Below are 22,323 nucleotides of genomic sequence, written 5' to 3'. Positions count from 1 at the left end.
GTCCGTCCATCAGCTGATTTAATTTTACAGAGAATGATGTTTTCTACTGAGCCAATGTATTCTCTCTGTCTGCCTGATGATCTTTCCTTGTGGATTAAAATGATTTTACACCTTTTATTAAATGAGACACAGATTATCAGAAGAGGTCCCGCTCCCTAATGCGAGAGATGGGGGGAGATTTCTGAGCCTGGTACTAGATTGTTAACATGCTCCCATCCATGCCAGTGTGAATGCCCTTCACTTTGATAGATATCTTGACCTTTTCTGTCCCGCTTTCTTCAATCTACGTACCGTAATATGCTGGGCAATTCCCACAAGCAATATTATCTGATCTCTGGGGCCTAAATTTGACATTTGTCATTCTAGCTTGCAGCGGGAGGAAGAGGAGGCTTACGCCAGCAGCCAGGGAGCGCAGGGGGGTCAGACGTCTCTTGGCTTCACAAAGTTTGAAGAAAAGAAATCCAATGAAAAAACCAGAAAAGTGACAACCGTGAAGAAATTCTTTACAGCCTCATCGAAAAGTGTACCGAAGAAAGGTAATCGCAGTCCACGCAACCTACACTGCCTTACTCTGTGCATTGCCCCTGTAATGTTCTGCATCCGATCGGTAGAACGTCACTCTCAGAATACATCGCCTTCTACACCGGAATGGTGTCTTGTTCATCTGTCATGTGACATTCCCACTTTGGTCACAGCATTTCTGAAATTTGGAGTATGCCATCCACAGACTAGTTTCTTTTTCTGTTCCTTAAAGAAAAATTCCTGCAGAGCAGCCAACTTACAAAGTGCTTTGTCCGAGCAAATGTTTTCTTCACTAAGATGATGGCTTGCTGTAAAGAAATGCAGCGCCGAGGCATACTGTGCCCAAACTGTGCCAGACCTAATGATCTGGGTAGACAGACACAAACCTGAGGCAATGGGAGCCCCAATTGTGTGCTTGGTTCTGCTTTATTGCTTTAATTTGCATTTTTATGTTTCATCCATTAACCATAACTTCTTTCTTTCTGCATGTATTTTTTCCTTATCCTGATTTTACCCATCCTCTGGTCATGTTAACTTTTTTGGCAATCTGGTTTGGTCCTGAAATAATTCAGACACTGAAGAGAAGCCTGGTAAGGCGGTACAGGCAGGAGGGAGGGAACGCAGCACTGATATTCTCAGGGACCTCAAGGGTCTTTTTGGCCCCCCCTGGGAGCTGGCCTCCCCTGCTGAAGGTAACGTGGCTTAGCCGGTGCTACTTGCTATTTAGTGTATTGTTGCTGTTGTGTGTATCAGTGTGGCGTGTGTCTGTGCTGAGCTCTGTAAGCTGTATAGGAAGTGTCGCTCCACCTCACTATAAGGCGGCCACCTTCACGCTGCGGAGAGGGTGTACCTGCACTGTGTGTGGTAGGAAAACTCTTCACCCAAACGATGTGCGTATCCATTGCCCCGTAGTTCACCTGACAGGCTAATTTGGTCTCAATCTATGCAGCATTTGTTTAGATTTCCATGTTTTTTACTTTATGGGATACTATACCAGTCTGCACTAGTCCATAACATGGCATTTGGTGTAAAACAAAGAAATGCATGTTTCTATATTTTAATTTTTTTTAACAATCACGTTAAAACCTATTCGTCACACACGATCGTTGATCCTTTACACCCGGGGTTTTCCTGGCTTGTGCATATAACAAAAGCAAGAAATGTACAGTGTTAAGAGAAAACCGTATATAGTAAGTGTAAAATGGGCTTCTCTACTTGCCATGTCCATGCCGCATCTGCTCATTGCTGTAGTCACAAAGCAAACTCGCTGCAGCTCTCAGTGCTGCCAAACATTAGCGATGGCCGGAGCACTCGCCAGATTTCCACAGGAACTTGTGTCTGCCGGGTATGTCCTGACTCTACAGCATCTGATTGCAAAAAAATATGAAAGAGAGAGAGGTGCTCTCTCGAGGGGGTTGTTTGGGCAAAATTGGAATTTTACTCATAGGTTGGTATAACATGTAAAAAAAAAAAAAAATATATATATATATCTCTGCATTTGCCTGGATCTGGTGTCAGTTGCTCCGTGGTCTGTGTTTAACCCTGAAATAGAGAAGTCACCATTCCAGCAGCAGCGGTGTGCCCGTGAATGGCTGCCGTGGTCGGGTGACTTCAGCAGTGCGTCAGCAATGACATGCTTCTGCTCCTGGAATGGTGACATCTGTATTCCGACGTAAACGCAGACCACGGAGCGGACTGTGCAGGATCCAGGTAAGTGCCAGTAGGGGTGTATAGCTCAGTCTACTTTCAATGTACCAAGCCATTGGTAAAATGTCAATTTTTCCAAGACACCACCTTTTAATACAATATCGTATCGATGCGCGATGGAACTAATAACCTGCGCTTTTCATGGAGTTTGCTGATTGTCCATTTCAGCATGTGCAGTAATGGCGATTTTCTTGTCAACCTTGAGCAGATACGAGGATCAGAAATGAATACTGGAATCCTGCTCCCATCACTCCTTAGTGAATATTATTTGTAGATGAGTCAACCTTGTCCTAGGTTCTGCGTCATGTCCCCTGTACATCTAGTGGTTGTTCTGCAGAAATGATTGGGAGAAGTTGTTGTAGAAAAGTAACACTAATGTGGCAAGAATGAAGGACAAACCTGAGAGATTAATTTTATACTGACTAAATGGGACATGGGTAATGGTAGAGCTTCGCTTTATAGTGATTTTTTTGTGGTTTGGTGAAGTCTTTTAATATATAAAAATCTTACAGAATAAGATATTATAAAATACCTCTGGCGTTAGTATACAGTGAAATGTCTGTTTGCAGATTGTGCTATACTCCTCCCAACCTTATGGACTATCCCATAGTTTGCCCATTAAGGCAAAAGACGAGGTTAAAATTACTCTTGTCACGTTAATAAGCTGTAATACTGTTAGTGACGTCTAATGTGGTAATAGCACTATCTGGTGACGTTTAATTGTATTGCAATTTGTTTCTCTGCTAAGCAGTCAATTGCATTGTGGGTGAAACCAATGCATTGTGGGTAAGAAGGTCCTGGTGAAGCAGTCATTTTGTAAGAAGTAGTGATGGGCAGTCCGGCTCTCTTTGATTGCACTATGTAACACAATTTTTGTTCCTGGCTTCCAAATGTAATATTTCAACTGCTTATGTTTAAAGACTATGGAAAAACGACTACATTCAGCACAAAATTAGATTTTATGACCACAGGCCAGAAAAACTTTGTATTGTGTCAAAAAAAGGAAATGACACTATAACAAATTTGACCCCAGGACAGCGGGCAGGTTTCTGGGGAGTAATGGTGGAACCACACACGGAAATGGCAATGTCGGGCATAGGTACATTAGTAGAGGGAGGAAACACAAGGAGTTCATACTGAGTATTCTTCATTGTCCTGATCACAGAAGCAAAGTTTTTGTGAAACAACAACTATTTTCTATTTGTTTTAGGTATAACGGGTTAGGAAAACACACTTTGGACCCAGGAACAAAAAGTAAAATAAAAATTTGTTACACAGTGTTATTGGCTCTCCTGGGTCCGCTCCTCAAAAAAGAGTAGTCTCTTTTAGACCCTAAAAGGATCTCTATTAAAAAGTGTTCAAAATAGGTGAACACAAATTTAAGCTGCTGCTGAAACCCCAAACACACACATCTGATACTCCGACTACTTGCTGTTAACCAATTAAACTGATGAGTGGCTGAAGTTTGGTTTCAGTGGGTGGGATTACGTTCATCGAACACCGGAATTTTACGCCCAGTGAGATCATTCGGAGAGTTTCGTGGCTCTCACTGGGGTGCCGGCTCCCATCGTCCACAGCAGGGAGCCCGTTCTTTGTACCAGATCGTTCACGAACAATCCATCACAAGTAAAAAGCAGTCTAGCAGAATAGTTTTGTTAAACTTTCTCCTGCATTATGGTACTAAAACTCCATATATCTGTTTTGCCATCCACACATACATTATGATTCATATATACCAGCCTATAGACCAATGAACAAGTTAGGCCATGTTCACACAGTGCGTTTTTTACCGCGGAACCGCGGCGGTTTTGCCGCTGCGGTTCCGCAGCTGTTTTCCATGCAGGGTACAGTACACTGTACCCTATGGAAAACAGGACACACTGTGCACATGGTCCGGAAATTGTTAAAAAAAAGACGCGCTGAATAGCTCCCGGAAAAAAGAAGGAGCATGTCAATTCTTTTTCCGGAGCCGCAGCGGTTCTGCACCCATAGACCTCCATTGTGAGGTCCAAACCGCAGTAATACCCGCAGATCAAAAATATATCTGCGGGTTTTACTGCGATTTGATGTGCAGAACCGCTGCAGCAGGAAGTGCGGGGAGCGGGCGGAAGTGCGTGGGCGGAGTGTGGCTGCCCCCCCGTGCTCCGATCCCGCCCCCCCGTGCTCCGATGCCCCCCCCAGTGCTCCGATGCCCCCCCCCGTGCCCTAATCTCCCCCCCTTATACTCACCCGGCGTCCCGGTGTCCGTCCGGCCGTCTTCTCCCTGGGCGCCGCCATCTTGCAAAATGGCGGGCGCATGCGCAGTGCGCCCGCCGAATCTGCCGGCCGGCAGATTCGTTCCAAAGTGCATTTTGATCACTGAGATATAACCTATCTCAGTGATCAAAATAAAAAAATAGTAAATGACACCCCCCCCCCTTTGTCACCCCCATAGGTAGGGACAATAAAAAAAATAAAGAATTTTTTTTTTTTTTTTTTTCACTAAGGTTAGAATAGGGGTAGGGTTAGGGGTAGGGTTAGGGTTAGGGGTAGGGTTAGGGTTAGGGGTAGGGTTAGGGTTAGGGTATTTTCAGCCATTTTAACCCTAAAAAAATTCCTAGAAAACACACAGACTCTGGCTAGAAAACTGCATCAAAAAAACGCATCAAAAAACGCATCAAAAAACGCATCAAAAACGGACCAAAAAAGGACCAAAAAAAGGACCTGCGTTTTCTGCCAAGAGCTGCAGTTTTTTAAAAAACAGTCAGGAAAAAAAAAGGATGGAAATCCTGAACGTGTGAACATACCCTTAGACTGCAGAGGACGGTCTGCTTATTTTGGTAAACACAGAAGGTTTATGCTGTATGTCAGATTGCACACCTTGAGAACGTGTAAGAAGTCAGAACGTCCCTCATCTAGACTCAGTTGTCCTTACAACTTTCCATCTTGACTCATCGATGTTCTCCACCATAAGTCATAGTCCCTAAAGAATATATGGATAAAGATGGTCGTTGCCTTTTTAAATGCAAAGCTGGTGTAAGCCCTAATGATCAACTTTCATGTGCATAAGCAGAGAACAAACCCAATAGGGAAACCTTTTGCACAGAGTACCTGATGATACTGATATTTTACTCCGGTGTTGTGCTTTTTAAAATAAGCATAACATTATTCGTCTTGTCCCACCAACAAAGTGCATTTAGATCTTGAAATAAAAATAAGTTCCACAATTAGACATGTTAAAAAACAAAAAATCTGTTCTCATGCGGAGACAATGTTTTAAATGTGCTCCTACTGTGTAATGGCTGTGTCTGACCACGCAGAGCTGCTCCAGTTCACAGTCAACACATAAAGGGACAATTTTTTTTTTTTTTTTTAACATAAAATTGTGAAACTTTTATTATTTCATGATGTGTTGATTTAAAATGTACTTCGTTCGTGGGATAACTCGCCTCTATAATTCTGTGAAATATATGGTGTTTCCAGCCTTTCCAGCTTTTCAGACCTACACTGGCAGGCAGGTAATGTTAGGTGGACCCCGGCTGCCATGGTAAATCATCCACCATCGTGCTGTGGCCTATGGGCAGATAGATGGATTTCTCTCTCTGTCACATTGTCAGTTGCAATGGACTATGGCACCTAAGTGATTGCACCATCAGCGGGTAATTTTCCTGGTCTCTGATCAGTGCCCGATGAGGCTGTTGGTAGCAGTCTGGATATCGAGACTGTGCATGGTGCTGCCATCTTCTGAAATGCCGTGGTAAAAATGTAGCACACACAAAAATAAAGTCTCATTGGTCACCACAATAACACGATATGGTTTCAGCCACTCCACTTTCTCAGAACCTAAAAAAAAAAACCCTGTGTTCATCCATTGCTTAGTAATCCCACTGGTAATATGGATGTGAAGGGGAAATGGTTCTTACACATGGCGGCTGTCACAGATTTCGCCGTGCTCCGTATGGATGGATGATCCGCGCTTCTCTTGTAAGATTGTGCCTTGCTGTTGGCAATGTCTGTGCTTGTTGCATGTGCTTTTCTTGATGTTTTACTTGCACTCTTAGGGCTTGTTCACACATTGCGTATTTGCTATGGAGAAAAATGTAGCGTTTTACTGTAACAGCAAAGTGAATTCTCTCATGCACATTCTGTTTTTTTTTTCAGATTTGCAGCATGTTGATCCGTTGAGCGTTTTTCACCCATTTAAATGAATGGGGTTAAAAAAAAATGCTTATTTCCCACAGCGTTCGTACAGCAGCAAAATGTTATGCAAATACTAAATGTGTGCACACTCCCTAGGTTTGCCATCGCCTTCCTTCATTTATCATTTGCTTCAATCATACTGTGTTTTAATGTGTCATTGTCGTGTTTTACTTCATTACCCCTCCATTGATACACAAGTGCTTTATGACAAGATCAGAGGTGGGTCCATAACTATATGTGCTTGTGTCTGTGTTTTCAGTGTACGTGGAGTATGTTCATGTATGTCTGTCATGTAGGGACAACCTGACAGCTTCATTTTATGGAGCCAACCAGAGGTGTACCGGTCCGTGTACCTCCATTACAACACTACCTCTTTGATTCAGATCCATGGTGTCATTTTTTTTTTAAATCTTGATTTTTTTTTTTTTCCCAACCTTAATGTAAGTGCAGTGGTGGCGGAGGGTATCGCTGCACCTGTAATCGGACCCCTTCGGTGCAGCCCGCCCTCTGCTGCATCATTCACCACAGATACAGGGGCTACGGTGGGGGTTGTCGCCTATGCCGCATACCGAAACTTTGTGCATGTGTTCTTCATGCTTCACCCCAGCCAAAAGAAGTCTTTGTCTGTGGTCAGCCACACAGTGGTGGACAGCACCAGACGGGAAAAATAAGACTCTCTCAATACTCGTGCTTGTACATAAAAAGCCGTATTTCGCCACAATGGCACAACACTTCCCAACCAGAGAGACATCGGGATTGTTGCACCCTGACCTTTACAGCACTACCTCTGGGCGACACCATAAAATGACGCCGGCAGGTTCCCTTTATTGCATTGTGGGATAGAAATTTTATTTCACCAAATGGGAGATTTAAATCCATGGAATATGTTTTCGTTTTGCCCAGGAAATAATGGATTAAACGAAATTATTAACACGTGATGTATCAGATGCTGTAGTAGTCCTCAGCTTAACTTCTGCAAAAACATCCTTTATGGGGGGAAAAGGTAGTATTAACCCTTTCACGACCACATAACAAATTACATGTGTGCAAAGGGAGTGTATGGAGCCTAGAGATGTTGGCTGTCTTGCCCTCCTGGCATCTGCCTAAAAAAGCACCGAACAGGGTTACCACCGATCGCTGCTGTATAATTATTGAAATGCCACTGTCAATCGCTGATGGCATAAAAAAAAGTGTAAAAAATAGAGAAAAAAAATACTCTGTCAAATGTATGTTTCCCAAAGTGGTATCAACAGAGACTAACCGTCAGCTGAGGCTACATTCACACTTGCGTCGTTTGGCCTCCGTCGCAATGCGTCGTTTTGGAGAAAAAACGCATCCTGCAAAGTTGCCCGCAGGATGCGTTTTTTTTCTCCATTGACTTGCATTAACGACGCATTGCGACTTATGGCCACACGTCGCATCTCTCGTGCGACGGATGCGTCGTGTTTTGGCAGACAGTCGGCACAAAAAAAGTTCCATGTAGCTTTTTTGTGCGTCGCGTCTGCCATTTTCGACCGCGCATGTTCGGCCAAAACTCCGCCCCCTCCTCCCAAGACTGCAGAATGGGCAGCGGATGCGTTGAAAAACTGCATCCGCTGCCCACGTCGTGCAGTTATTTTCACAACATACGTCGGCCCGACGCATTGCGACGGGCCCGTCCTGACGGAAGTGTGAAAGTAGCCTTACCCTTTGAAAAGCAAGCCCTCACACAGCTCCTTCAGCAGAAAAATAGAAAGATATCGGTATCAAAAAATGGTGACACAAGCCAATGTTTTGGTTTTTTTTATTATTTTTTTTTTTTTTTTTTTTTTAAAGCCAACTATACAAGTTTGGCATCACTGGAATCGTACTGACCTGGGGAATAATGTTGCCAGCTCGTTTTTAGCACACCATGAACGCAGTAAAAATTAAACTAAAAAAAACAATGGCGATGTATTTTTTTTTTTTTTTTTACAATTTTACCACTTGTATTTTTTTCTCTGTCCATTATATGGTAAAGTGAATGGTGTTGTATAGTAAACTACGACTCGTCCCAATAATTAATAAAGACCCCTAACCGGTTCATACACTGCACAAACATGGCAAGCACTTCATTAAGAGCTGCATAATGCTTCCTTTTTCTTACTGCGGTGACTAACTGAATACCTTGTCATAACTTCATTATTTCAGTCAACAAATATTATTGTACTTACTATTAAATGTACTAGGTGGAGATTATTTACTTTACAATGGAAACTAATGAGGCACCGTGAGGAATGTGCTCATGAGCTGTTACATGGGAGACAGTAGCAAAGTGCTTTTAAAAATGAGCAACATTGCAAATGATCCCTTATTAAAAAAGCCTCTCCAACGGCCGGAGTTTTTTTTTTTTTTTTTTAATTCTAGCGTTCACAGCTCATTGTGAGGTTACCGGTCTCCCCTGAGTGTGGCCAGTGTCAAGGAGCATGTATTTGCTGTACAGCCTGCAAGCACTTCTCTGAAGCCGGCTGGATCTAGGCAGTTTCATGCCTTTGTGCTGTACAGGAAAAGCTGCCTCTACTGGCAGCAGGGGAGAGAGGGCTGTACGGGCAGGAGCTCAGCCGGGCCTCCGACCCGAACTGTCAATCTTAAGAAGCGTCCTGGTCCTCATCCCCACCCCCCTGTCAGTCAAAGAGCAGGGGAAGTGATTCTAGTGAGTGGTGACCATTACATCCCCTCACTGCCCCGATGACGGTGAGTGGCTGCAGGGAGAATAACACTTTTTCCCTGCACTCTCTCTCTCTAGGCCAGCAGAACATGTTTACACTGCTATTTACCTGCAGATTATTACTATGTCAGCAGGAAAATCCTATTTTTTGCAGCAGACAGGTCCCTTAAAGTGTGAAATCTATCATGAAACTCTGTTACATGTAACTCAACCCAGTAAAAAAAAAAAGTAGTCACGATTGCAAACGTTAGACGTACCATCCATACGTCATATAGCAATGTTTTCCATTTTTAATTATAGTTATAATAAAGCTTATATAAGATAAAATAGTTTTTTCTTGTTCTTTTTTTGGAAACAGATATGAAAGAAGCTAAAGCCCCCAGCCCTTCTCTTACTCGCCAGTACAGTCTCGAGACGGATCGGGTATCTAAAGATTTTATTGAGTTTTTAAAGACGTATCATAAAGCAGGACATGATGTCTACAAACAGTGCAAAGTCTTCCTGGAAGCCATGCACCACAAGAAGGTTTGTGGGTCTATTTCCTTGGCACCGTCATCCTTTCGTTATTAGTTGGTGACATTATAAGCAGTCCATACATCGGCCCTCACAATTGCTTACCTGGAGTATAATAATCTAATATATAAAGCTGAATGTGTGTGTGTCTGGGATTGGCATCTGAACCGTCGCAGCTACAGCCACAAAATTTTGCACAGTCACACGTCTCGACCCCGAGAGCATCATAGGCTATGTTGTGAGGTGAATTTTTAACCCCACGCGTTCCAATTCACCAAACAATTTTGCCCCTATCTACATAATGGGGAAAAAGTGAAAGGAAAAGTGTTGGAGGCAAATTGACAGCTGCCAGATGTGAACAAGGGGGACTTAAAGAATGAGAGCGATGGCGCCAAAGAATATATATCGTACAGTTGCTAAGGTGGGGCCCCGACATGGGATACTCACCACACACGGGGATATGAACACACAAAATGTACCACACACTACCACGTGCTTGAACACATATACCACCCTCAGCACACATTTCACCACACATACACCAACCTCGCCACATAAAAGTCGCCACTCAAAAGTCGCCACTCAAAAGTCGCCACTCAAAAGTCGCCACTCAAAAGTCGCCACTCAAAACTCGCCACGTGCAGAACTCGCCACATGCAGAACTCGCCACATGCTAAACTAGGCTTACGCAAAACTTACCTCATGGAAAACTCGCCACACACAAAACTTGCACAGCGGAAAAATTGCCACATGCACAAAAGTTGCAACACATGCAAAAGTTGTCTCACACAAAAGTTGCACATGCGCAAAGCTTGCCATGCGCAAAACTTGCTGCACACAACTTGCTACACTAACCTGTCACATGCAACTCGACACAGTGAGTATATGTTTATTTTTTTTTTATTTTTTTTCCAAACTGTTTTTATTAAACATTTTCAATTAAACATTTTCAACATTAGTATATTAACATGCAAACATAGGTACAAGGAATTACCTCCCTCTTTCCGGTATTACAGAAGCCCATTATTAAAGACGGTAACTATTTTAGCGTTCCAATTTGCAAATTAAGGCAAAGTACCTCTCAATCAAGATAAACATAAGGCTAAAAACATAGAATTCAACATGGAAATACAATACGAGTGGACTACCACTCTGTAACTAGATAACCCCAAATGATGAGAGAGGGGAAGTTATAGCTAGAGAAAAAATGAAAAACAAAAATATGTTTATTTTTTTAATTTAAGTCTTTTTTTTTTTTTTTTAACCACGCATATAGTGCCCACATTGCTATATACTACGTGGGCTGTGTTACATACTGCGTGGGCTCTGTTATATACTACATCTCTGCTATATACCGTATTTTTCGGACTACAAGACGCACTTTTTCGCCCCAAAAAAAGGGGGGAAAATGGGGGTGCGTCTAATAGTCGCAATGCAGGCTTACCGTGGCGGCAGAGGTGCGGTGGCAGAGGTGCGGCGGCAGAGGAGGCGCAGTAAGCGGGGTCCCTTTCTCCGGTGAGGTGATGCAGCAGAGCCGGGTGAATCCTGTTATCGGTGGTGGCGGCCATTTTCCTGAGGCCGCGCGTGCGCAGATGGAGCGCTCTGCTTCCCGGGGCTTCAGGAAAATGGCCGCCGCGATCTCTATCTGCGCACGCGCGGCCTCCCGCAGCCATTTTCCTGAAGCCCCGGGAAGCAGAGCGCTTCATCTGCACACGCGCGGCCTCTGGAAGATGGCCGCCCCCACCGATAACAACAGGATTCACCCGGCTCTGCTGCTTACCGGGCTGCTGCATCACCATACCGGGGAAAGGGACCCCGCTTACTGCGCCTCCTCTGCCACCGCACCTCTGCCGCCACGGTAAGCCTGCATTGCCTGCACGGTAAGCCTGGGACCCCTCAAACGCCATACCTCTCACTGCACCTCCTGATCCCAGCACCTCCTCATCCCAGCACCTCCTCATCCCAGCATCACCCCACCTCTGCCGACACCTTGCCTCCTGTGACCCTGCTCTGCCACCGCCAGCCCTCAGGTAAGATACTGTAAATTCGGACAATAAGATGGACCCCCATCTTATAAAAAATCTTTTTTTCTGCAGTTTTCACCCCAAATTTGGGGTGCGCCTTATGGTCCGGTGCGTCTTATAGTCTGAAAAATACTGTACTATGTAGCTGGGCAATATACAACGTGACTGTGCAATATACAACGTGACTGTCCAATATACTAGGTGGCTCTGCTATGTACTACGTGGCTGACCAATATACTACACACCTGTGCAATACACTACGTGGCTGTTATATACTACGTGGCTGTGTTACATACTACGTAGCTCTGTTATATACTACGTTGGTTGTATTATATACTACGTCACTGTGCAATATAGTACGTAGCCTGTGCTATATACTGCCTACATATTCTAGAATACCGGATACGTTAGAATCGGGCCACCATCTAGTATACTATATACAGAAGGAGATGACATACAGGTATATACTATATAAAAGAGAAGACACATAGGTATATACAGGAGGAGATGACATACAGCAGGTACAAACTATATACAGGGGAGATGACATACAGGTATATACTATATACAGGAGATGACATACAGGTATATACTATATACAGAAGAGATGACACAGGTATATACTATTTACAGGAGGAGTTGACACATAGGTATATACAATATACAGGAGGAGATGACAAACAGCAGGTATATACTATTTACAGGGGAGATGACAAACAGGTATATACTATTTACAGGGGAGATGACATACAGGTATATACTATGTACAGGTGTATACTATATATAAGGGAGATGACTAACATGTATATACCGAGGTGAAAATGAGAGGTGTGAGGTGAAAATGAGGTGTGAGGGAAAATAGTGGAGTGATCGGAAAATGACAGATGTGAGGTCGAAATGACAAGTGTTGGGGGAATGAGAGGAATTAGGGGGAAAATGAAAGATGTGAGGGGGGGAAAAGGAGAGGCGTGATTTGAAAATGAGATGTGAGGGGGAAAATAAGAGGCGTGATGGGAAAATAAGAGCAGTGAGGTGCTATAACTAACCACAGATATTTACTATGCCCAGGCAACACCGGGCTCTTCAGCAAAACAATATGTTACAATATGTATTCCATGGACTTAGACTCCTCTAGCGTAATTGCAAGTTATTACAATTGGAGAATTGTCAGATGTTGCCATTTACCAACTTCAGTTACTGGTTAACATCTAATAACCAAGCTGTAAGTATGTCAATTGCTGACATATTCTGCGTGGATAGGACGTCAGGGGCAAGTGCCACTTACAGATTGACCTGGGTCCTCAGATGAGGGTGTAAGCTCTGGCAGTATCCCACTGGTTCCCCATTGTTGATGACGACAGCCCACTACAACGATGTCCCAGCATTATTGCCTTTTCATGTCCACATAATACAACGTGCCAGTTTCCATCAGGACCTGTAAAGGTGAGGCATATTCACCCCTAGATCGTGAACCCTGGGCTGCAATATAGACAGCATCCAAGTCCCAGATGAAGTTATTAAAATGTGATTTATTCTGACCAGAACACCAGTGACACTGTATCAACCTGTAATACGTCTTTATCAAGTGGGTTTATTGGATAATGGGACTTTGCGCCTCTATGGAGAGTGCTGACAACAGATTGCTTCTTTTTTTTTGCCTTGGGCTCCCTTGGTCTTAACAGTGCTCATTCCCAGCTACTAGCACACACAGTGCAATTGCATTGCATTGAGCTAATGGATTGGATCTCTTTACATGCCGCTGTCACCATTTATTGCGGCATGTAAGAGGTTATTTGCATCGGAGTGCTAACAGAGCTGCTGGAGAAACCAGAGAGCTAACAATGTCCTTCTGATCTGCAAAAGACCTGGCACAATCTATCGGGCAATCTGACCGCATACTACTGACAGGCTGGATAACACCACTGAAGTAGTGCAGAGCATCATCTGTGGATCATGTGTTCATGGCCCCTTAGGGGACTAATAAAATAATAACAAAATACAGAGTTGTTTAATTAAAAAACACTCTCCCAAAACACCCACATTATTTATTTTTTTGTCTGTCATTTATTCCCCTTCTTCAACAAGCCATCATATATTTTTTTCCTATTGACATAGCTTTATGAGGACTTGGCGGTGGTGGTGGGAGTTATTACTACAGCGCTCATTGGGTGGTAGCAATAGACAGTGGGAGTTTCCAGGTCTTTATGACCACTTTCGACAATACCAAAAGTTTCTGTTTTGTCCCCTTAATGGACTTGAACTTGCCATTCCCTATTCTGTATACTGATCTACAGCAGGATTGCAGTATATGGAAAATGATGGCAGCCATGTGGCCCATCGGCCCCTCGTGATCGCATGTCCCTGGTGTGGTGCAGGCTCAGCTCCTGAGCCCCCTCCATACATCGGCACTCCAAACTTGATATACCAGTACATTGTGTATTGGGAGGGGTTACATATAATTTATCTAGTATTAAGGTGTGACTCACTTCTTATCTGTGTCTATATAGTTTCCGAACACAAAACCCCACTTTTTTTTCCGCTGGACCTCACATTTCACCCTGTTCATTTTTTCTCTATGTCCAGGAGACAAACATCGATGAGTTGTCAGAATTCACTCAGGATTTCTACCAGAACACGGCGGATAAGCTGCAGATGTATTGGAAAGGTAATGTTGTTCCTGGAATCTGCTAATAACAGACATAACCTCCGCTATTCCTAACATAGTAACATAGTTATTAAGGTTGAAGGAAGACTATAAGTCCATCTAGTTCAACCCATAGCCTAATCTAACATGCCCTAACATGTTGATCCAGAGGAAGGCAAAAAAAAACCCATGTGGCAAAGAGTAAGCTCCACACTGGGGGAAAAAATTCCTTCCGGGCTCCACATACGGCAATCATACTAGTTCCCTGGATCAACACCCTAACAAGGAATCTAGTATATATACCCTGTAACATTATACTTTTCAAGAAAGGCATCCAGTCCCCTCTTAAATTTAAGTAATGAATCACTCATTACAACATCATACGGCAGAGAGTTCCATAGTCTCACTGCTCTTACAGTAAAGAATCCGCGTCTGTGATTATGGTTAAACCTTCTTTCCTCCAGACGTAGAGGATGCCCCCTTTGTCCCTGTCTCAGGTCTATGATTAAAAAGATCATCAGAAAGGTCTTTGTACTGTCCCCTCATATATTTATACATTAACATAAGATCACCCCTTAGCCTTCGTTCTTCCAAACTAAATAGCCCCAAGTGTAATAACCTATCTTGGTATTGCAGACCCCCCAGTCCTCTAATAACCTTGGTCGCTCTCCTCTGTACCCGCTCTAGTTCAGCTATGTCTTTCTTAGAATACTGTGCACAGGTATGGTCTCCAGTGTATAAGTGTGGTCGAACTAGTGACTTGTATAGAGGTAAAATTATGTTCTCCTCATGTGCATCAATGCCTCTTTTAATGCATCCCATTATTTTATTTGCCTTTGTAGCAGCTGCCTGACACTGGCCACTGAATATGAGTTTGTCATCCACCCATACACCCAGGTCTTTTTCAGTGACAGTTTTGCCCAGAGTTTTAGAATTAAGTACATAGTTATACATCTTATTACTTCTAACCAAGTGCATGACCTTACATTTATCCCCATTAAAGCTCATTTGCCATTTATCAGCCCAAGCTTCTAGTTTACATAAATCCTCCTGTAATATAAAATTGTCCTCCTCTGTATTGATTACCCTGCAGAGTTTAGTGTCATCTGCAAATATTGAAATTCTGCTCTGTATGCCCCCTACAAGGTCATGAAAAAATGTTAAAAAGAGGAGGGCCCAATACTGACCCCTGTGCTACCCCACTGCTAACCGCGACCCAGTCCGGGTCAGTTTTATGATGTGAGGCTCACTGTACGTACGCCATGCCTTGGGTCAGCACTAGTGATGGGACTTGTGTTCACCGGCAGGGACTTACAGAATTTATATGGTGGTGATGAATTTGATCACTGGGTAATATGTTAGTATTAGGCTGAAATGAGTGTGCTACCGTCATCTTTGTAGGAGAGAATTACAATATGTCAGCCACAAAAAACGGTATTTTATAGCGAGTATGTATAGTGGTCGGCCTAAAAACCTTTGTGCTGCAGATGTCACACCTTGCTTACTTTGAAATCTGGCACCTGAGGTGATCGCCTCTCGCACAGGTGGTCTTGTGACATTTAGAGAGGTTTCATTACAAAGTGTCTATAGTTTACCTTTTTAAAGCTACACCTTTTTATCTATTACGGTAATTTATAAAATGGCCTCCTTGTCCAACTACACCCAAACCACTCATAAGCAACTTTCTGTTTAGAAATCTGCTGATCATTAGCGTGGGCAGGCTTACACAGGGATCAGCATTACAGGCTCTGCTAGATTATGGTAAGGATGGTGGCTCAGTGATTTGCAGCTTTGCAACGCTGGGGTCCTGGGTTCAAATTCCACCAAGGACAACATCTACAAGGAGCTTGTATGTTATCCCCGTGTTTGCGTGAGTTTCCTCCTGGTACTCCGGTTTCCTCCCACACTCCAACGACATATTGATAGGGACTCCAGATTGTGAGCCCCAATGGGGACAACTATGATATCTGTAAAGTTATGTGGAATTAATTATGTTATGTAAGTGAGTAAAATAAATTAATATATCTGCAGCAGAGAAAACTAATACTACTGATATTAAGTGACAAATTGCGGTTATCGAGGTCTCTGTCCCTGCATCTTGGTGCAAAACCTGCCAACAGACTCCCTTTAACTTCTATAACTTGGGAGTTCTCTGCTGTGTGTGTAAATACATGCATTATAAAAGCCAGACCTTTTTCTTTTACTGAGTTTTTCAAATACAAAGAATGATAGACAGAGGATATGTGTTAGTATTGGTTTGTGAAGCAGAACCTAGAAAGACACATCAGTGTGACGTGAATAATGCTCCGTTCACCTCTTCTAACATACAGTTAGGTCCATTTATATTTGGACAGAGACAACATTTTTCTAATTTTGGTTATAGACATTACCACAATGAATTTTAAACAAAAAATTCAGATGCAGTTGAAGTTCAGACTTTCAGCTTTCATTTGAGGGTATCCACATGAAAATTGGATGAAGGGTTTAGGAGTTTCAGCTCCTTAACATGTGCCTGTTTTTAAAGGGACCAAAAGTAATTGGACAATTGACTCCAAGGCTATTTCATGGACAGGTGTGGGCAATCCCTTCGTTATTTCATTCTCAATTAAGCAGATAAAAGGCCTGGAGTTGATTTGAGGCGTGGTGCTTGCATTTGGAAGGTTTTGCTGTGAAGTAAACATGCGGTCAAAGGAGCTCTCCATGCAGGTGAAAAAAGGCATCCTTAACCCCTTTACCCCCAAGGGTGGTTTGCACGTTAATGACCGGGCCAATTTTTACAATTCTGACCACTGTCCCTTTATGAGGTTATAACTCTGGAACGCTTCAATGGATCCTGGTGATTCTGACATTGTTTTCTCGTGACATATTGTACTTCATGACAATGGTAAAAATTCTTTGATAGTACCTGCGTTTATTTGTGAAAAAAACGGAAATTTGGCGAAAATTATGAAAATTTCGCAATTTTCCAACTTTGAATTTTTATGCAATTAAATCACAGAGATATGTCACACAAAATACTTAATAAGTAACATTTCCCACATGTCTACTTTACATCAACACAATTTTGGAACCAAAATTTTTTTTTGTTAGGGAGTTATAAGGGTTAAAAGTTGACCAGCAATTTCTCATTTCTACAACACCATTTTATTTTAGGGACCACATCTCATTTGAAGTCATTTTGAGGGGTCTATATGATAGAAAATACCCAAGTGTGACACCATTCTAAAAACTACACCCCTCAAGGTGCTCAAAACCATATTCAAGAAGTTTATTATCCCTTCTGGTGCTTCACAGGAATTTTTTGAATGTTTAAATAAAAATGAACATTTAACTTTTTTTCACAAAAAATTTAATTCAGCTCCAATTTGTTTTATTTTACCAAGGGTAACAGGAGAAAATGGACCCCAAACATTGTTGTACAATTTGTCCTGAGTATGCCAATACCCCACATGTGGGGGTAAACCACTGTTTGGGCGCATGGCAGAGCTCGGAAGCGAAGGAGTGCCATTTGACTTTTCAATGCAAAATTGACAGGAATTGAGATAGAACGCCATGTTGCGTTTGAAGAGCCACTGATGTGCCTAAACATTAAAACCCCCCACAAATGACACCATTTTGGAAAGTAGACCCCCTAAGGAACTTATCTAGAGGTGTGGTGAGCACTTTGACCCACCAAGTGCTTCACAGAAGTTTATAATGCAGAGCCGTAAAAATAAAACAAAATTTTTTTCCCACAAAAATTATTTTTTTAGCCCCCAGTTTTGTATTTTCCTGAGGGTAACAGGAGAAATTGGACCCCAAAATTTGTTGCCCAATTTGTCCTGAGTGCGATGATACACCATATGTGGGGGGGAACCACTGTTTGGGCACATGGGAGGGCTTAGAAGGGAAGGAGTGCCATTTGAATGCAGACTTAGATGGAATGGTCTGCAGGTGTCACATTGCGTTTGCAGAGCCCCTAATGTACCTAAACAGTAGAAACCCCCCACAAGTGACACCATTTTGGAAAGTAGACCCCCTTAGGAACTTATCTAGATGTGTGCTGAGCGCTTTGACCCACCAAGGGCTTCACAGAAGTTTATAATGGAGAGCCGTAAAAATAAAACAAAAATTTTTTCCCACAAAAATTATTTTTTAGCCCCCAGTTTTGTATTTTCCCGAGGGTAACAGGAGAAATTCGACCCCACAATTTGTTGTCCAATTTGTCCTGAGTGCGCTGATACCCCATATGTGGGGGGGGAACCACTGTTTGGGCGCATGGGAGGGCTCGGAAGGGAAGGAGCTAGACCCCCTAAGGAAGGGAGGGAAACTAGACCCCCTAAGGAACTCATCTAGATGTGTTGTGATAGCTTTGAACCCCCAAGTGTTTCACTACAGTTTGTAACGCAGAGCCGTGAAAATTAAAATAAAAATCTTTCCCCCCAAAATTATTTTTTAGCCCCCAGTTTTGTATTTTCCCGAGGGTAAGAGGAGAAATTCGACCCCAAAAGTTGTTGTCCAATTTGTCCTGAGTACGCTGATACCCCGTATGTTGGGGGAAACCACCGTTTGAGCGCATGGCAGAGCTCGGAAGGAAAGGAGCGCCATTTGGAATGCAGACTTAGATGGAATGGTCTGCAGACGTCACATTGCGTTTGCAGAACCCCTAATGTACCTAAACAGTAGAAACCCCCCACAAGTGACCCCATATTGGAAACTAGACCCCCCCAGGGAACTAATCTAGATGTGTTGTGAGAACTTTGAACCCCCAAGTGTTTCACTACAGTTTATAACGCAGAGCTGTGAAAATAATAAATCTTTTTTTTTCCCACAAAAAATATGTTTTAGCCCCGAGTTTTGTATTTTCCCAAGGGTAACAGGAGAAATTGGACCCCAAAAGTTGTTGTCCTATTTGTCCTGAGTACGCTGATACCCCATATGTTGGGGTAAACCCCTGTTTGGGCACACGGGAGAGCTCGGAAGGGAAGAAGCACTGTTTTACTTTTTCAACGCAGAATTGGCTGGAATTGAGATCGGACGCCATATCGCATTTGGAGAGCCCCTGATGTGCCTAAACAGTGGAAACCCCCCAATTATAACTGAAACCCTAATCCAAACACACCCCTAACCCTAATCCCAACAGTAACCCTAACCACACCTCTAACCCAGACACACCCCTTACCCTAATCCCAAACCTATTCCCAACTGTAAATGTAATCTAAACCCTAACTGTAACTTTAGCCCCAACCCAAACTGTAGCCCTAGCCCTAACCCTAACCCTAATCCTAACCCTAGCCCTAACCCTAGCCCTAACCCTAACCCTAGCCCTAACCCTAGCCCTAACCCTAGCCCTAACCCTAACCCTAGCCCTAACCCTAGCCCTAGCCCTAACCCTAACCCTAGCCCTAGCCCTAACCCTAGCCCTAACCCTAACCCTAGCCCTAACCCTAGCCCTAGCCCTAATGGGAAAATGGAAATAAATACATTTTTTTAATTTTTCCCTAACTAAGGGGGTGATGAAGGGGGGTTTGATTTACTTTTATAGTGGGTTTTTTAGCGGATTTTTATGATTGGCAGCCGTCACACACTGAAAGACGCTTTTTATTGCAAAAAATATTTTTTGCGTTACCACATTTTGAGAGCTATAATTTTTCCATATTTTGGTCCACAGAGTCATGTGAGGTCTTGTTTTTTGCGGGACGAGTTGACGTTTTTATTGGTATAATTTTCGGGCACGTGACATTTTTTGATCGCTTTTTATTCCGATTTTTGTGAGGCAGAATGACCAAAAACCAGCTATTCATGAATTTCTTTTGGGGGAGGCGTTTATACCGTTCCGCGTTTGGTAAAATTGATAAAGCAGTTTTATTCTTCGGGTCAGTACGATTACAGCGACACCTCATTTATATCATTTTTTTATGTTTTGGCGCTTTTATACGATAAAAACTATTTTATAGAAAAAATAATTATTTTGGCATCGCTTTATTCTCAGGACTATAACTTTTTTATTTTTTTGCTGATGATGCTGTATGGGGGCTCGTTTTTTGCGGGACAAGATGACGTTTTCAGCGGTACCATGGTTATTTATATCTGTCTTTTTGATCGCGTGTTATTCCACTTTTTGTTCGGCGGTATGATAATAAAGCGTTGTTTTTTGCCTCGTTTTTTTTTTTTTTTTTTTCTTACGGTGTTTACTGAAGGGGTTAACTAGTGGGCCAGTTTTATAGGTCGGGCCGTTACGGACGCGGCGATACTAAATATGTGTACTTTTATTGTTTTGTTTTTCTTATTTAGATAAAGAAATGTATTTATGGGAATAATATATATATATATATATTTTTTCATTATTTTGGAATTTTTTTTTTTATTTTTTTTTTTACACGTTTGAAAATTTTTTTTTTTACTTTGTCCCGGGGGGGACATCACAGATCAGTGTTCTGACAGTTTGCACAGCACTCTGTCAGATCACTGATCTGACATGCAGCGCTGCAGGCTTCACAGTGCCTGCTCTGAGCAGGCTCTGTGAAGCCACCTCCCTCCCTGCAGGACCCGGATCCGCGGCCATCTTGGATCCGGGGCTCGAGCAGGGAGGGAGGGAGGTAAGACCCTCGCAGCAACGCGATCACATCGCGTTGCTGCGGGGGGCTCAGGGAAGCCCGCAGGGAGCCCCCTCCCTGCGCGATGCTTCCCTGCACCGCCGGCACATCGCGATCATCTTTGATCGCGGTGTGCCAGGGGTTAATGTGCCGGGGGCGGTCCGTGACCGCTCCTGGCACATAGTGCCGGATGTCAGCTGCGATAGGCAGCTGACACCCGGCCGCGATCGGCGGCGCTCCCCCCGTGAGCGCCGCCGATCGCGCTGGACGTACTATCCCGTCCATGGTCATAGGGGCCCACCCCACATGGACGGGATAGTACGTCCGATGTCAGAAAGGGGTTAAGCTGCGAAAACAGAAAAAACCCATCCAAGAAATTGCTACAATATTAGTAGTGGCAAAATCTACAGTTTGGTACATCCTGAGAAAGAAAGAAAGCACTGGTGAACTCATCAATGCAAAAAGACCTGGGCGCCCACGGAAGACAACAGTGGTGGATGATCGCAGAATCCCCTTCACAACAGCCAACCAAGTGACCAACACTCTCCAGGAGGTCGGCGTATCAATATCCAAATCTACCATAAATAGAAGACTGCATGAAAATAAATACAGAGGGTTCACTGCACAGTGCAAGCCACTCATAAGCATCAAGAATAAAAAGGCGACACTGGACTTTGCTAAAAAACATCTAAAAAAGCCAGCACAGTTCTGGAAGAACATTCTTTGGACAGATGAAACCAACATCAACCTCTACCAGAATGATGTAAAGAGAAAAGTATGACGAAGACGTGGTACGGCTCATGATCCAAAGCATACCACATCATCTGTAAAACATGGCGGAGGCAGTGTGATGGTTTGGGCATGCATGGCTGCCGGTGGCACTGGGTCACTAGTGTTTATTGATGATGTGACACGGGACAGAAGCAGCCGAATGAATTCTGAGGTCTTCAGAGCCATACTGTGTGCTCAGATCCAGCCAAATGCAGCCAAACTGATTGGTCGTCGTTTCATACTACAGATGGACAATGACCCAAAACATAAAGGCAAAGCAACCCAGGAGTTTATTAAAGCAAAGAAGTGGAATATTCTTGAATGGCCAAGTCAGTCACCTGATCTCCACCCAATTGAGCATGCATTTCACTTGTTAAAGAATAAACTTCAGACAGAAAGGCCCACAAACAAACAGCAACTGAAAACCACCGCAGTGAAGGCCTGGCAGAACATCAAAAAGGAGGAAACACAGCGTCTGGTGATGTCCATGAGTTCAAGACTTCAGGCAGTCATTGCCAACAAAGAGAATTCAACCAAGTACTAGAAATGAACATTTTATTTAAAATTATTGAAGCTGTCCAATTACTTTTGGTCCCTTTTTAAAAACGGGGTGGCACATGTTAAGGATCTGAAACTCCTAAACCCTTCATCCAATTTTCATGTGGATACCCTCAAATGAAAGCTAAAAGTCTGAACTTCAGC

At 43.2% G+C, this 22,323-nt stretch overlaps 1 protein-coding gene across 2 annotated transcripts in view; it reads left to right on the top strand.

The window, feature by feature from the left end:
- The window catches only part of RABGEF1 (RAB guanine nucleotide exchange factor 1), a 66,268-nt gene that overhangs the window by 7,941 nt on the left and 36,004 nt on the right, over positions 1-22,323 (top strand). For both annotated transcript variants that reach the window (XM_069761246.1, XM_069761247.1), the window contains 3 exons: positions 367-536; positions 9,453-9,619; positions 14,215-14,296. In XM_069761246.1, coding sequence (XP_069617347.1) covers positions 367-536; positions 9,453-9,619; positions 14,215-14,296 — 419 coding nt within the window. The remainder of the gene's footprint in view (positions 1-366; positions 537-9,452; positions 9,620-14,214; positions 14,297-22,323) is intronic.

Source organism: Ranitomeya imitator, chromosome 3 (genome assembly GCF_032444005.1).
Source record: "Ranitomeya imitator isolate aRanImi1 chromosome 3, aRanImi1.pri, whole genome shotgun sequence".
NCBI lineage: Eukaryota > Metazoa > Chordata > Amphibia > Anura > Dendrobatidae > Ranitomeya > Ranitomeya imitator.
The sequence above is the reverse complement of the archived record's forward strand: the minus strand, read 5'-3'. Positions and strand labels throughout refer to the sequence as shown.